This window comes from Stereum hirsutum (genome assembly GCF_000264905.1).
Source record: "Stereum hirsutum FP-91666 SS1 unplaced genomic scaffold STEHIscaffold_3, whole genome shotgun sequence".
NCBI lineage: Eukaryota > Fungi > Basidiomycota > Agaricomycetes > Russulales > Stereaceae > Stereum > Stereum hirsutum.
Window position 1 is genome coordinate 508,191 of NW_006763133.1, and position 13,020 is coordinate 521,210.

Here is a 13,020-nt window from a genome sequence, read left to right on the forward strand (position 1 = left end):
TAGTCGCCGGGAAATCAGCCTCATCATCCGACAGAATCTCAAAGGACCTCTGTCCCGTCCTCATTCATTGATGTGCGCCACGAAACAGCGGAAGAGCTCGACTGTCGACGCTTCCCACCAGATCTCGAGGTAAGATCAACCTCCTCGTCCTCGTGTTTAACCCACACGGCATCCGTGGGTTCGTCCTTTACAGTTATGGATGCCCGGCGAGGCGGCGGTCGGCGGAGAGAAGCGGAGGATGAGAACGGCGCCACACTACTCGCTCGACGCAATGGCGTACTGCCGTGAGTCTGCATGAATTCCTGGAGGGCGTGGACATCGACCCAGTCGTACGTGAGGAACCTTCCGGGATTCTTACTGATGTACGACAAGGAGAACATCTGGATGAAGGTAAGAAAGGGAGACAATGGATGGCGGGCCACATAAGCTTTTGCTTACCTCCTCACGAAATTTTATCAGGATGTCAACTGGAACGGTGTTGATGAAGTCGGCAGCGTCGAGCTCAACGTCGGACATGGCGGCGGCGGTGTCGTGGGCGAAAGAAAGGAGCACACAAAATTGTATTCGAAATTTTCGGACATTTTTTGGGAATTGACGAATCACAGCAGTACTTGGGTGCAGTCAGACGCGTTGTTGACGCGTTGTTTGTACGGGCGGACAAGCGCAGCACATGCTTATCAATCTGCGACACAGTGTGCAGCCTCCGCCCAAGGTGTCGCACTTTGTCTCGGACCCGCCGTACCCGATCAAGGTGTGGTGCTATACTTTGTATATACTCGGCTTTTGGGCGCCACTGTGTGTGTGTCGTATATCGTACATCCTCGATGGAGGGGTAGGGACAAAGGGAAGGGGTAAGAGGAGGACATACCTTCTCTTCGTAGGTGCCACCCACTGTCGCCTCCTCTGTCTTAGTTTGTCTCTTGTCCTCCTTCTTTGTCTTCCAAAACCTCGCTAGCCGGGGCTGCTGCGGCGGGGCGATCGCGGGAGGTAGTATCGTTTGCTGGTAGTATGCGGGATGGGCGTTGGTTGGGTTCGACGATTGAGACTGACACAATCAAAGCAACATCGCCACACGTAAGCACCTTCATCCTATACGCCCTGCACTCGACGTTCATACTGATACGACACTCACCATGTTTTCTAGGTTGTATTGTTGTGGATTCTGGGTGGGGGCACTGGCACTGTGGGGTAGGAGGACAAGTGAGCAAGAGAGAGGCCGGGCCTGCTTTAACTTCTGGACATTTCCCACGGTGCGGATCACCAGCGACTTTTGTTCCACAAAATGGTTTAGCTTCTCTGCGTTATCTGATCATCCGCCCGCGCGTTGCTCATGTGACTTTGTTGATTCCTTCGTTGATCAGGTCACGCCCCCTATGTATGGTCCGTGCGCAAACTCGATATCGTCAGCTTCGACGAGCTTCGACGTGGCCCTCTGAGCCACTCGGCCTCGAGGCGGTTTTATTCACGTCGCCATATCACTGGCTGTTACTTTGTCTGTATGCAATCGGCGCTCATCGTCCGAGGTGCCGCAGGCTGAAAGAGCCTCTCTGTGGAAGAACACTGTCTGTCGATTGTCTTCCCTTTTGGTTTTCTGCTTTCTCTACCGCAGATGCCTCCAAAATACCACTCTTTTGTTAGACGGCGCTGACGGTCAGCATATCTGGCCATCAATAGGGTTCAACAACAGTATATCTTCTCCTTGTTAGGCCCAAATCGTCATGAATATGATCGTGTTCGTTTGACCAGCGTGACCTCTCCTTTGTCTACCCAAATCGCCTTGAACATGATTGTCGGACTAGCGTGCACGGCCTTACATGTTCTCAAACATTGGGCTTTCGATGTTTGCACTTCTTGGTTGCTCGAGTCCAGATTTACGGGGATTCAGGAGACAAGGTCTCGAGCAAAACGCATACGTCTATTTTTTTTTTTTTGCTTTGTAGCTGTGATGATGTGACGTATTTCGTCGTTGATGATCGTCATTGAGAAATCACAATGGGTCTATGTCGTTTTCGAAAGACTGAGGTTGAGCGTGACTGAGGCGTTGAATATGGCCCCTTTTACGTTCAGGGCTCATCTCACTACTTGGCTCACGATTCAGTGGTGCGAATGGCTCTCACCGCAGGCCGTGAGGGACTGAAGTTGGAGAGAGAACCACAAGCTTCCGAAACGTACAACATGGAAGCAAGCCGCTATTACTCTAGCGTCTGAGTCCTGCATTCCGGTCATTGTCGATTCCACTCTGTCTGTTCGAACGTTTTCATGATGAACGTAGTGATTGACATAGACTCCAAACGGGCTCATGGCTCGATCGAGATTGCAGTAGCTGATTGCGCGGCGCAAGGACCCTGTCTACCGCACTCACTGAGATCTCCTTTCTCCTTGGCCAATGTTATTGCACTTATTGGGCTTGCAACTGCTGAGAACCTTTTGTGCGCTATTCACTGGTGGCACCGGTGTGACTTTTGACGACACAGCGAACAGAGGGCTATATAATGAGCAATACTGAGATCGACTGTCGTGTTCATTGCGTCGTCAATGGCGCTGTAGCTCAAAACGAGAAGTGTAAGGTTCAATGGAGTGCATTAGTAGGATCACGAACGGAGTCCCGGCTACTAAAATAATACACCTGAATGGCCAAGATGCAAAGACGACCTTTCTCGGTGCATGCATTTGACGGATCCTTCTCCTTGCGAGGATCCGGTCGCGATATTATTCCCCTATATCACGTTCGCTTAGTCACCCGATATAAATATGCACACAACGTATTCGAGCGCAGCCGAAGCTCGCAATACTTAGTTGAAAACGGGAGATATGATGATGTAGTAGGACTCAGAGAAACACAGAGACACGATGCGGTGAAGGTCGCGATGGTGCCAAACAGACCTTGATTGGAACCTTGCCCTTGGACCTCACTGCGCTGAGCCGGTTCCCCGTGCAACGGTGGTGTTTCGGAGGACACGTCGACACAGCGGGCGCCCTTGGCACCACAATAGGAAACGGAGATTGCCGGTTATCCTCTGTCGTTGTCCTCCATTTTTAGGCCTTTTCGGTCTCGTATAAAGGCTTGCTCCTCTGTTTCCTTTCTTTGACGATACTGTGCTGCACTCTCCGTTAAACCACGGAACACTGCAATCGCTTACTCGAGCGAGCAGGATACGTCGGCCGTAGACTGGAGCAGTTTGCTCGGACAGGTATGTGAATAATCTGATTTTAGCTGATCAGACTGGATGTCCGAGCTGAGATTTGATTCTTCGAGACACAGTCACGATAGGTAATAGTACATTCAAAACTCGAGGGACAGACAGACGACCAAACAAACAAGGATTCGCGAAACAACCGATAACGTCCCCGATGTGTACAAGGAGGGGTGTCGTAATGACCGAAGAAACAACGCAGACGGAAAGGAGAAGGGATAGAGAAACAAAAACCGAGGTACGTAGCGTCCGTACGCACCCAAAACCATATATAGACACATTCGCAGGTCCATTTTGGACCATATCAGCCCTCTCACCCCCACGAACGAAACATCAACCGTTAATGCACACACCCATCGTACAGCCCATCGTCCGCAAACCCCTCATTCCCCAACGTTTGAACAACCCTGATTCGCCTCCATCGACACTCTCGTCCCCACCCCTCTACCGATCCATCGTCTCTCACTCAGACGCGCACTTCAAACCCGAGCCGGCAACTTCCCAGAGACACGAAGGCACTCACCCCCTGAAACCTGGCACATACGGCTTCACGAAGTTTTCCGCGAAGACATCCGCGATGTCCTCCATCCGCTGGATGTCTGCCATGTGCTTCGTCCCCCACGCCCTCGGTTGCCACAGGTGAACGCCCCTCGCGTCCGCCACCACATCCGCCACCGCTGTCTCCTCGACCTTCGAGCCCCACAACCTTAGGTACGCCTCCGTTCCTTTCGGGAGTAAGGCAGGAGCGGGCTCTGCGATGTGTCGGGGCTGGATAGCCATCTTCAGCAGATGGTAGAACCCCCTGCGCATGTCTTCCCGAAGCAAGCGGTCGACAGCCATTGCTGTCGTGGGTGTGTCGGGGCGCTCCTTGTGTGGCGGCGGCGTCTAGATGTGACCGTCAGTGTCAGGGGACGGAAGACCAGGGTACACATGTGAACTCACGATGAGCCTCCGTCCCGTTACCACCACGGCGAGCTCCGTGATGCACGTTGTATTTTGGTATTCGGTTTCCTGTAAAGCTTGGGCGGTCTCATCGTACGCCCTGGCGACCATTGCGTCGATGTCGAACGCGGGCCTGGATGGTTGTGGTCCTTGAGCGGGCTGGGTGTTAGCCACTGGTCTGGGAGTGGCCGTATTGCCAGGCGTGACGTTCGTCACGCGAAGCGGCCTCGGCGTCGCGGTCGTGGTTTCGTCGGGTGATGGTACCCGAGCTGGTAGGGTGTTGACACCCGTATTGGCCCCCGGGGTGGGCGTGGCGTCGATGGGGCGACTCGGCCTAGGCGTAGAGGCATGTGTTTCGTTCGTCTTCAGCGCGACACACTCGGCCCAAGACTGAACATTGCGCCACTTGATCCCGCCCGGACGCCAGCCGGGAGCAGGCTGGGACGTGACTGAGCTCGATGGCTGGACGTTGTTAGCGCCGTTCGCGCTGACGGCCGTAGGACGGTGTTGGGAGATGGTGGGGTCCTGTGGCATGGGTGTCGAAGCGATGCGGTCGATATCGTAGCTACCATCGTGAGGGACTGCTCCGCTGGACGCACTCTGTCCCGTGACACGATACGTGACGCCTGGGTCGCTGTCGTAGGCGCCATCGTGAGGGATGGCACCGTCCGACGCGCTCTGGCCCGTGATACGATCCGTGACGGATGGATATGGGGCAACGGGGGGAGCGGTGTAAGGGTCGGCGTAATATCTGCCCTGGCTCGAGACAATCGCCTCGTAAGATACCTGGAACGACCAAGTGGGGATGGGGTAGCCTTCGACGGGAGCATCGGGGAGCGAGGGCAGGTTTCTTGAAGATTGCAGGGGAATGGTGCTGCGTGACCCAAAAGCAGTGTTGCCGAAGGGAGCTTGACCCACGGCACGGTTGAACGCTTGCGCGTTAGTTACACTGGGGCAGATGTCACACAGACCGACCTTGTCCCCTCCGCTGGTGCCCGCCTCAGGGTGAATCTATACGAGACCTCGTGTCAGCACGCGCTCCAAGGCTCATGAACGAAACCGGGCAATGGGTAAAGGAGGATGAGGAAGTATGTAGACATACTTGAGGTTGGGGCTCGTTCTCAGGCTCACCGTCTTTGCCAGGCGGTGGTGGCATAGTGTTGATTGCCTAGGTGCAGGACGGTGATGAGCACGATGGTGAGAACATGTTTAAGGTAAACAGTGGATATGATCGCCGCCCTGCCCAGCGTCGAGTCTCAGCGCACATGTGCTACCACGATGTTGTGGATCACTATCCCTACGAGGGATTCACCCCTCGATAGCTACGGCCGACATCCCTCAGGGCACCGTCGGCCGCGAACATCGAGAGCAGTCAATGTGCTCTCAGTGGCCCAGTGCCACTCGCTGACACACGACATATGGACGTAGGGACAGGGACGAGGATGGCGACAGCGGGCAGGGGTGTAACGGTGGCAACGAGGAGGGAGGGGGAAGAAGAATGAGGGGGAAGGGCAGGGACAAAGGGAAGGGGGAAGAGAGGGACATACCTTCTCTTCGTAGGTGCCACCAACTGTCGCCTCCTCTGTCTTGGTTTGTCTCTTCTCTTGCTTCTTCACGCTCCAAAACCTTGCCAGCCGAGGCTGCGGCGGCGGGGAGATCGCGGGAGGTAGAATCCTCTTCTGGTAGCAGGTGGGGTTTGCGTTGGTTGTGTTCGACGACTGAGACCGACACAATCAAAGCAACATCGCCACACGTAAGCACGTCCCTCCTATACGCCCGGCACTCGACGTTCATACTGATACGGCACTCACCATGGTTGTTAGGCTGTGTTGTTGTGGATTCTGGGTGGGGGCACTGGCACTGTGGGGTAGGAGGACAAGTGAGCAAGAGAGAGGCCGGGCCTGCTTTAACATCTGGATACTTCCCACGGTGCGGATCACCAGCGACTTTTGTTCCACAAAATGGTTTAGCGTGCTTCACTGCGTTATCTGATCATCCGCGCGCGCGTTGCTCATGTGACTTTGTTGATTCCTTTGTTGATCAGGTCACGTCCCTTGCGCATGGTCCGTGCGTAGACTCGATTTCGTCGGCTTCGACGTGGCCGCCCACTGAGCCACTCGGCCTGTAGGCGACTTCATTCACCTCGCCATCCACTGGCTGTTACATTTTCTGTCTGCAATCGGAGTTCGTCGTCCGATTTACCGCAGACTGCAAGAACCTCTTCATGGAGGAACACTGTCTGTCGATTGGTTTCTTGTTCCCTTCACCACAGATGCTTCGTAAATACTTCTTTGTTCGACAGCGTTGACGGTGAGCATATCTGGCCTTCAATGGTCTTGAGTGAACCATATTGTATATTTCCTCTTGTTAGCCACAAATAGTCGTGAAATATGATCGCGTCTGTTCGCAATCTTTTCTTTATTGACCGAAATCGCCATGAACATCATTGTTCAATCAGCTTGCGTGACCTTCCATATCCTCTAGCATGGGGCTTCGATCTTCTCACTTCTTAGGTGTTCGGATCCGAGGAATTGAGCGCGACTCGTACGTTCATTTTTGCTTTGTGTCGACCATGGTGTGTTCGCTGGTCGTCACTAAGGATCAGGATGGGTCTGTGTCGTTCTCGATGTCTCGACTAGAATGACCTATTAGATATAGTCTATCTCGCGTTTAGGGTTCATCTCAACATTTATTTGACCTACTTATTCGGCTCACGATTCAGCGGGGCGAATGATTCTCATCGCAGGCCTTGGCAGACTTCCGAGCCGTACAAAATCGAGCAAGTTGCAAAGACTCTGGAATTCAACTTCTGCATTTCGTTCACTTCGATTCCGCTGCGGCTGTCCACCTTGTCAAGATTTATGATGAACTTGAAAGTACACGAAACAGACTCATGGCCTGATCGAGATGTCATTAGCTGACCACACAGTGAAAGAACCTACCTCGTCTGCCTTACTCGCTGAGAGTTCCATTCTCCTTAGTCGATGTTGTTGTTGAGCCTGACCAGCGGATGCGAACCTTTTGTGCCCTATACATCAGCAGCGCCAAGGTTATTTTTGACGACGCAACGAACAGAGGGTTGAACAATGAATTATAATGGGATGAACTGTCATCGAGTTCCTTCCGTCGTCAACGGCAATGTAGCTCAAAACGCGTCCAAGGGTATCGCATCACCAAAACGAGACTTGCAACGTTCAATGCAATGGATGAGGATCACAAACAGAGTCCCCACTACTGAATGAATATACTTGAATGACCGAGATACAAGATAAATGCAGTGTTTTCAATTAAGACGGTCCAGTGATTTCTTGAAGGCATATGCTTGCCAACTCGATCAGCTGAACGCCCTTTTCATACCTATTTTCCGTAGGAAATCACCGCCCGGCATGGACTACACTGTTTTCTTGAGCACGATGTTCCTTGAGTGGTGAAAGCCGTGCAGGATAGATTTTGGGAGGTCGTTTGAAATAGCCGTGGCAGAATCGAGTCCATGGCTTATGATATAACCCCGTGTACCTTCTCCATATCAGCGTTTGGCGGATACTTCTCGTTGGGTCGCCATATTCTGCTACATCCTGGTGCCGGACGATTTGGTCATTAAAAATAAAACCATTCATCCCGAAAGTCAGCTTACACAGACATGCGTGTTGAACGTATCGAGAGCAATCAAAGTTCGTAGATGAGATGATGTAGGAACGTCAAAAAAAAACTCAGAAAAAGACCAAGACGCGACGCGGTGAAGGTCATGATGGCGCCAAATGGATCCTCATCGGAACTTTGTCCTTGGCCACACTGCGCGGAGCCGCTACCCCGTACAATGGTGGTGTTTCGGAGGACACGTCGACACAGCGGGCGTCCTAGGCACGACAATAAGAAGCGGGAATTGCCGGTTACCCTCTGTTCTTGTCCTCCATTTTTGGGCCTTTTCAGTCTCGTATAAAGGCTCTGCTCTTTGCGTTCTTTCTTTGACGACCCTCTGTGCTGCACTATGCGTACACCCACAGAATATTGCAATCGCTTACCCGTGCGAGTAGGATACGCTGACCGTGGACTGAGGCAGTTCGCTCGGACAGGTATGTGAATCATCAGATTTTCGCTGATCAGGCTGGATTCCGGAGCTGAGATCTGATCCTTCGTGAAATAGACACGGTAGGTAATAGTACATTTAGACCTCGATAGACAGACGGGCATCAAGACAAACACGGATTCGCGAAACAGCCGACAACGTCCCCGATGTGTACAAGGAGGGCATCGTAATGACGGAAGAAACCACGCAAACGGAAAGGAGACGGGACAGAGAAACAAAACAAGGTACGTAGCGTCCGTGCGTATCCAAGCTCATATCCAAACACATTTGCAGGTCCATTTTGGACCACATCAACATCCCCACCGACGAAATACCAACCCTAACGTACACCCCCATTGTACAGGCAGCCCATCGTTTGTGCTGCTCTCATTCCCAAACGCTCCAACAATCCTGACTCATCTCTACCGACACTCTCGCCCTCACCCCTCCGATCCATCGCCTCTCTCTCGGACGCGCACCTCAAACCCTCGCCGACAACCTCCCAGAAAGACTAGAGTACTCACCCCCTGAAACCTGGCACATACGGCTTCACAAAGTTTTCCGCGAAGACATCGGCGATATCCTCCATCCTCTGGATATCCGCCATGTGCTTAATCCCCCACGCCCTCGGTTGCCACATGTGAACGCCCCTCGCGTCCGCCACCACATCCGCAACCGCTGTCTCCTCAATCTTCGAGCCCCACAACTTGAGCTTTGCCTCCGTTCCTTCCGGGAGCAAGGCGGGAGCGGGCTCTGCGATGTGGCGGGGCTGGATAGCCATCTTTAATAGGCGGTAGAACCCCCTGCGTAAGTCCTCCCGAAGTAAGCGGTCGACGGCCATTGCTGTCGTGGGTGTGTCGGCACGCTCCTTATGTGGCGGCGGCGTCTAGATGTGATTGTTAGTGTCAGGGGACGGAAGACCAGGTTACACATGTGAACTCACGATGAGCCTCCGCTCCGTTACTACCACGGCGAGCTCCGTGATGCACGTTGTAGTCTGGTATTCAGTTTCCTGTGAAGCTTGGGCGGTCTCATCGTACGCTCTGGCGACCATTGCGTCGATGTCGAACGCGGGCGTGGGTGGTTGGGGTCCTTGAGCGGGCTGGGCGTTAGCCAGTGGAGTGGCCGTATTGCCAGGCGTGACGTTCATCACGCGAAGCGGCCTCGGCGTCGCGGCCGTGATTTCATCCGGTGACGGCACCCGAGCGGGTTGAGTGTTGGCACACGTATTGGCCCCCGGGGTGAGCGTGGTGTCGATGGCACGAATCGTCCTCGGCGTGGGGGTAGGTGTCCAGTCGGATGGTGGCGGCGATGCTTCGTAGCCGGGGTCATCCCACGAGGCGCCACTCGCCTCCAGCGCGACCCTCTCTGCCCAAGACTGGATATTACGCAAGTTGATCCCGCCACGATGCCTGCCGGGAGCAGGTTGGGATTCGCCTGGGTGCGAGTGCTCCAGATCGTTGTCGTCGGCAGCGCTGGTGTTGGCCGGAGGAGGTTGGGAGGTGGCGGGGAGTTGTGGCGCGGGAGTCGGGGTGACGACTGCGACGCTCTGACCCGTGACACGATATGTGACGCCCGGGTCACTGTCGTAAGCGCTACCGTGAGGGTTGGCTCCGCTGCCCGTGCCCTGGCTTGTCGTACGATACGTGACGGACGGATATGAGGCGACGGGGGGAGCGGTGTAAGGGTCGGCGTAATATCCACCCTGGGTCGAGACCATCGCCTCGTAAGACTCCTGGAACGACCAGGTGGGGATGGGGAAGCCCTCGACGGCAGCGTGGGGGAGCGAGGGCAAGTTCGTTGAGGTTCGCAGGGGAATGGTGCTGCGCGACCCAAAAGCAGTGTTGCCGAAGGGAGCTTGACCCACGGCACGGTTGAACCCTTGCGCGTTAGTTACGCTGGGGCAGACGTCAAAGAGACCGAGCTGGTCCCCTCCGCTGGTGCCCGCCTCAGGGAGAATCTATACGACACCTCGTGTCAGCACGCGCTCTAAGGCTCACGAACGAAACCAGGCAATGGATAAAGAAGGATGAGGAAGTATGTAGACATACTTGAGGTTGGGGCTCGTTCTCAGGCTCCCCGTCTTGGCTAGGTGGCTGTGACATAGTGTTGATCGCCTAGGTGCAGGACGACGATGAGCACGATGGTGAGAACATGTTCAGCCCCTGCCCAGCGTCGACTCTCAGCGCACATGTGCTACCACGATGTTGTGGATCACTATCCCTAACGAGGGATTCACCACTCGATAGCTACGGCCGACATCCCTCAGGGCGCCGTCGATCGCGAACATCGAGAGCAGTCAATATGCTCTCTGTGGCCTAGTGCCACTTGCTGACACACGACATATGGACGTGGGGACAGGGACGAGGATGGCGACAGCGGGCAGGGGAGTAACGGTAGCAACGAGGAGGGAGGGGGAAGAGGATGGAGGGGGAAAGGCAGGGACAAAGGGAAGGAGGAAGAGGAGGACATACCTTCTCTTCGTAGGCGTCACCAACTGTCGCCTCTGTCTTAGTTTGTCTCTTCTCGTGCTTCTTCACGCTCCAAAACCTTACCAGCCGAGGCTGCTGCGGCGGGGCGATCGCGGGAGGTAGAGTCATCTTTCGGTAGCAGGTGGGGTTTGCGTTGGTTGTGTTCGACGACTGAGACCGACACAATCAAAGCGACATCGCCACACGTAAGCACGTCCCTCCTATACGCTCGGCACTTGCAACTCATACTAAGACGGCACTCACCATGGTTTATTGGCTGTGTTGTAGTGGTTTCTGGGTGGGGGCACTGGCACTGTGGGGTAGAAGGACAAGTGAGCCAGAGAGAGGCTGTGCTTGCTTTATTCTGTACACCGGGGCTTCCCACGGTGCGGATCACTTGCGACTTTTGTTCCACAAAATGGTTTAGCGTGCTTCTCTGCGTTATCTGATCATCCGCGCGCGCGTTGCTCATGTGACTTTGTTGATTCCTTCGTTGATCAGGTCACGCCCCCTATACATGGCCCGTGCGCAGACTCGATGTCGTCGGCTTCGATGTCCACTGAGCCACTCGGCCTCGAGGCGAGTGCGTTATCGCCGCCACATTGATGGTAGCTGTCCTGTCCGTGCAGTCGGCACTCGCCGCCCTCCATCGAGCGTCACTTCGCCGACCAGGATATGAAAATGTAGGTGAAAAGAAAAAATGAGTAGTTCTAACAGCTTTTGTTTTCCCTTTCTTGAGACAAAAGGTGAACAAAGGAGAAAAGACCACCTTGATAAAATTCGTTCCATCTATCGCCTTTTCGACACCGCAAAGGCAATGGTAAAGATGACTAAAATGGAAGACTTTTTCATGTTCCTTTCACGTTGCGCAATGTGGTTTTTTCCCTTCCCCACAGGCCGTGAAAAACATCATATCTTGTAAAGCATTTTCAGGCTATTTTCGAGGCGGAAGACGTTGTTATCGGCAAAGTGTTTATCTCATTTGTCTCACAGCGACAGCTAGCATACCTGGCTATCGTTGGGGCAAGCTAGCGTGCTCCTTTCCATTCGTCCGGTCACAAGTCGCAATCAACGTGGGTGTGCGTGTTCGACCCGGAAATATCGAGATATGCTTTCATTATGCATTTACAGGACAAGGTGTCGAACGAGCTTTGTACGTTCAGTCGCTTCCTGCCTGATATTATGCAGTGCATTACATTGCGATCGAGCGTCGCAGACTCGGCCATCATTGGTGAGCGTTTTGACGTCCTTACCATTACGAATATCAAGCTACTTGCTGTTCATGGCCGTTTTTGCCTTGCGGAGAGTTGGTGGCAGAAGTCAAACTCTGAGTTCTGAATACTGATTCCGCGTCGTGTGTTCGAACGTTCTTGACAGCTGTCATGATGAACCTAGTAATCAACGTGGAATCAAAACGGGCTCACGGCTCGATCGAGATGACGACAATCGATTAGTCACCGAAAGAAGTTCGATTACCGTACTGGGTTCACCGCTTCTCCTTTGCGAATGCTAGTACTTTGAGCGTGCATGGGTGGCCACCGCGAGCTATCAGTGCTATCTATCAGTACTGGAATCAAGTTCAATAGACAAAGAACTGGATAATGAGTCACAATGTCGACGAACATCTTCCAGAGCGGTGCTGTGGCCCAGAACCCCCAAAAACATTGCATAAAGAAACCGGGACGTACAAGGTTGAATGGACTCTGGAAGTACCACATTACGAACTCAACTACCAAATGGGTACAACAAAGTTTAGAAGATACAGAGGCAATACAACACCTTCGACCAAGGTGATAACGGCTACGGCTACAAGAACACGCAGAAAATATTAATCACAAGTACAGTACAAAAGGAAAGTATCTGGAGTCTAGAAACAGGAGTCGGTACTATTGTGCGTCGAAAAAGTCGAATACATCCACAGCAAGTGGAAACACCAAACGGCGCGAGGAAAAATGGCGAGTAAGAAGAGCGGTACTGACTATTGCCCTATGTCGTCGGTCGGCGGAATTAGTTACGCTTCTCGCAGATTTTCTTGTGCGCATTCCAATCAGTCGCCTGTGTACACATGTCCGCATCAAATTCAGTATAACGCAGATTGACTCCAAACGACGAAGGTCCCAGGAATCAGAAAGAGTCGTCACGTACCTGATGCTCCTTACAGCAATAAACCACTTCTCTGCACCTCTGGCATCTCAATAACTTTCCATTGTCCGGTCCTAACGCCGCGTTCCCGCCAAACATAACTCTCCACTCCATTCCCCCCTTTGCCCCCTCTCCCTTCGTCCATCTCGCCTTACCGATCTCACCCTTTCCATCAACACCCTCCCCCAACAGATATCCCCTCTCA

General features: G+C 53.5%; 2 protein-coding genes across 2 annotated transcripts; both read right to left on the reverse strand.

Annotated features, from left to right (window-relative positions):
• Nucleotides 1–38: 38 nt before the first annotated feature.
• On the reverse strand, nucleotides 39–516 carry STEHIDRAFT_153429 (uncharacterized protein; the record flags this gene model as incomplete). The annotated part of the gene is made up of 2 exons (XM_007300683.1): nucleotides 39–380; nucleotides 439–516. 2 exons carry the CDS (start codon nucleotides 514–516, stop codon nucleotides 39–41), a joined length of 420 nt encoding a protein of 139 aa, XP_007300745.1.
• Nucleotides 517–3,713: 3,197 nt separating this feature from the next.
• Nucleotides 3,714–10,802, reverse strand: STEHIDRAFT_153430 (uncharacterized protein; the record flags this gene model as incomplete). Its single annotated transcript, XM_007300684.1, has 9 exons — nucleotides 3,714–4,079; nucleotides 4,137–5,147; nucleotides 5,239–5,304; nucleotides 5,684–5,854; nucleotides 5,948–5,996; nucleotides 8,727–9,088; nucleotides 9,146–10,162; nucleotides 10,254–10,319; nucleotides 10,677–10,802. The coding sequence occupies 9 exons, from the start codon at nucleotides 10,800–10,802 to the stop codon at nucleotides 3,714–3,716; spliced, it is 3,234 nt and encodes a 1,077-aa protein (XP_007300746.1).
• Between the last annotated feature and the right edge of the window lie 2,218 nt (nucleotides 10,803–13,020).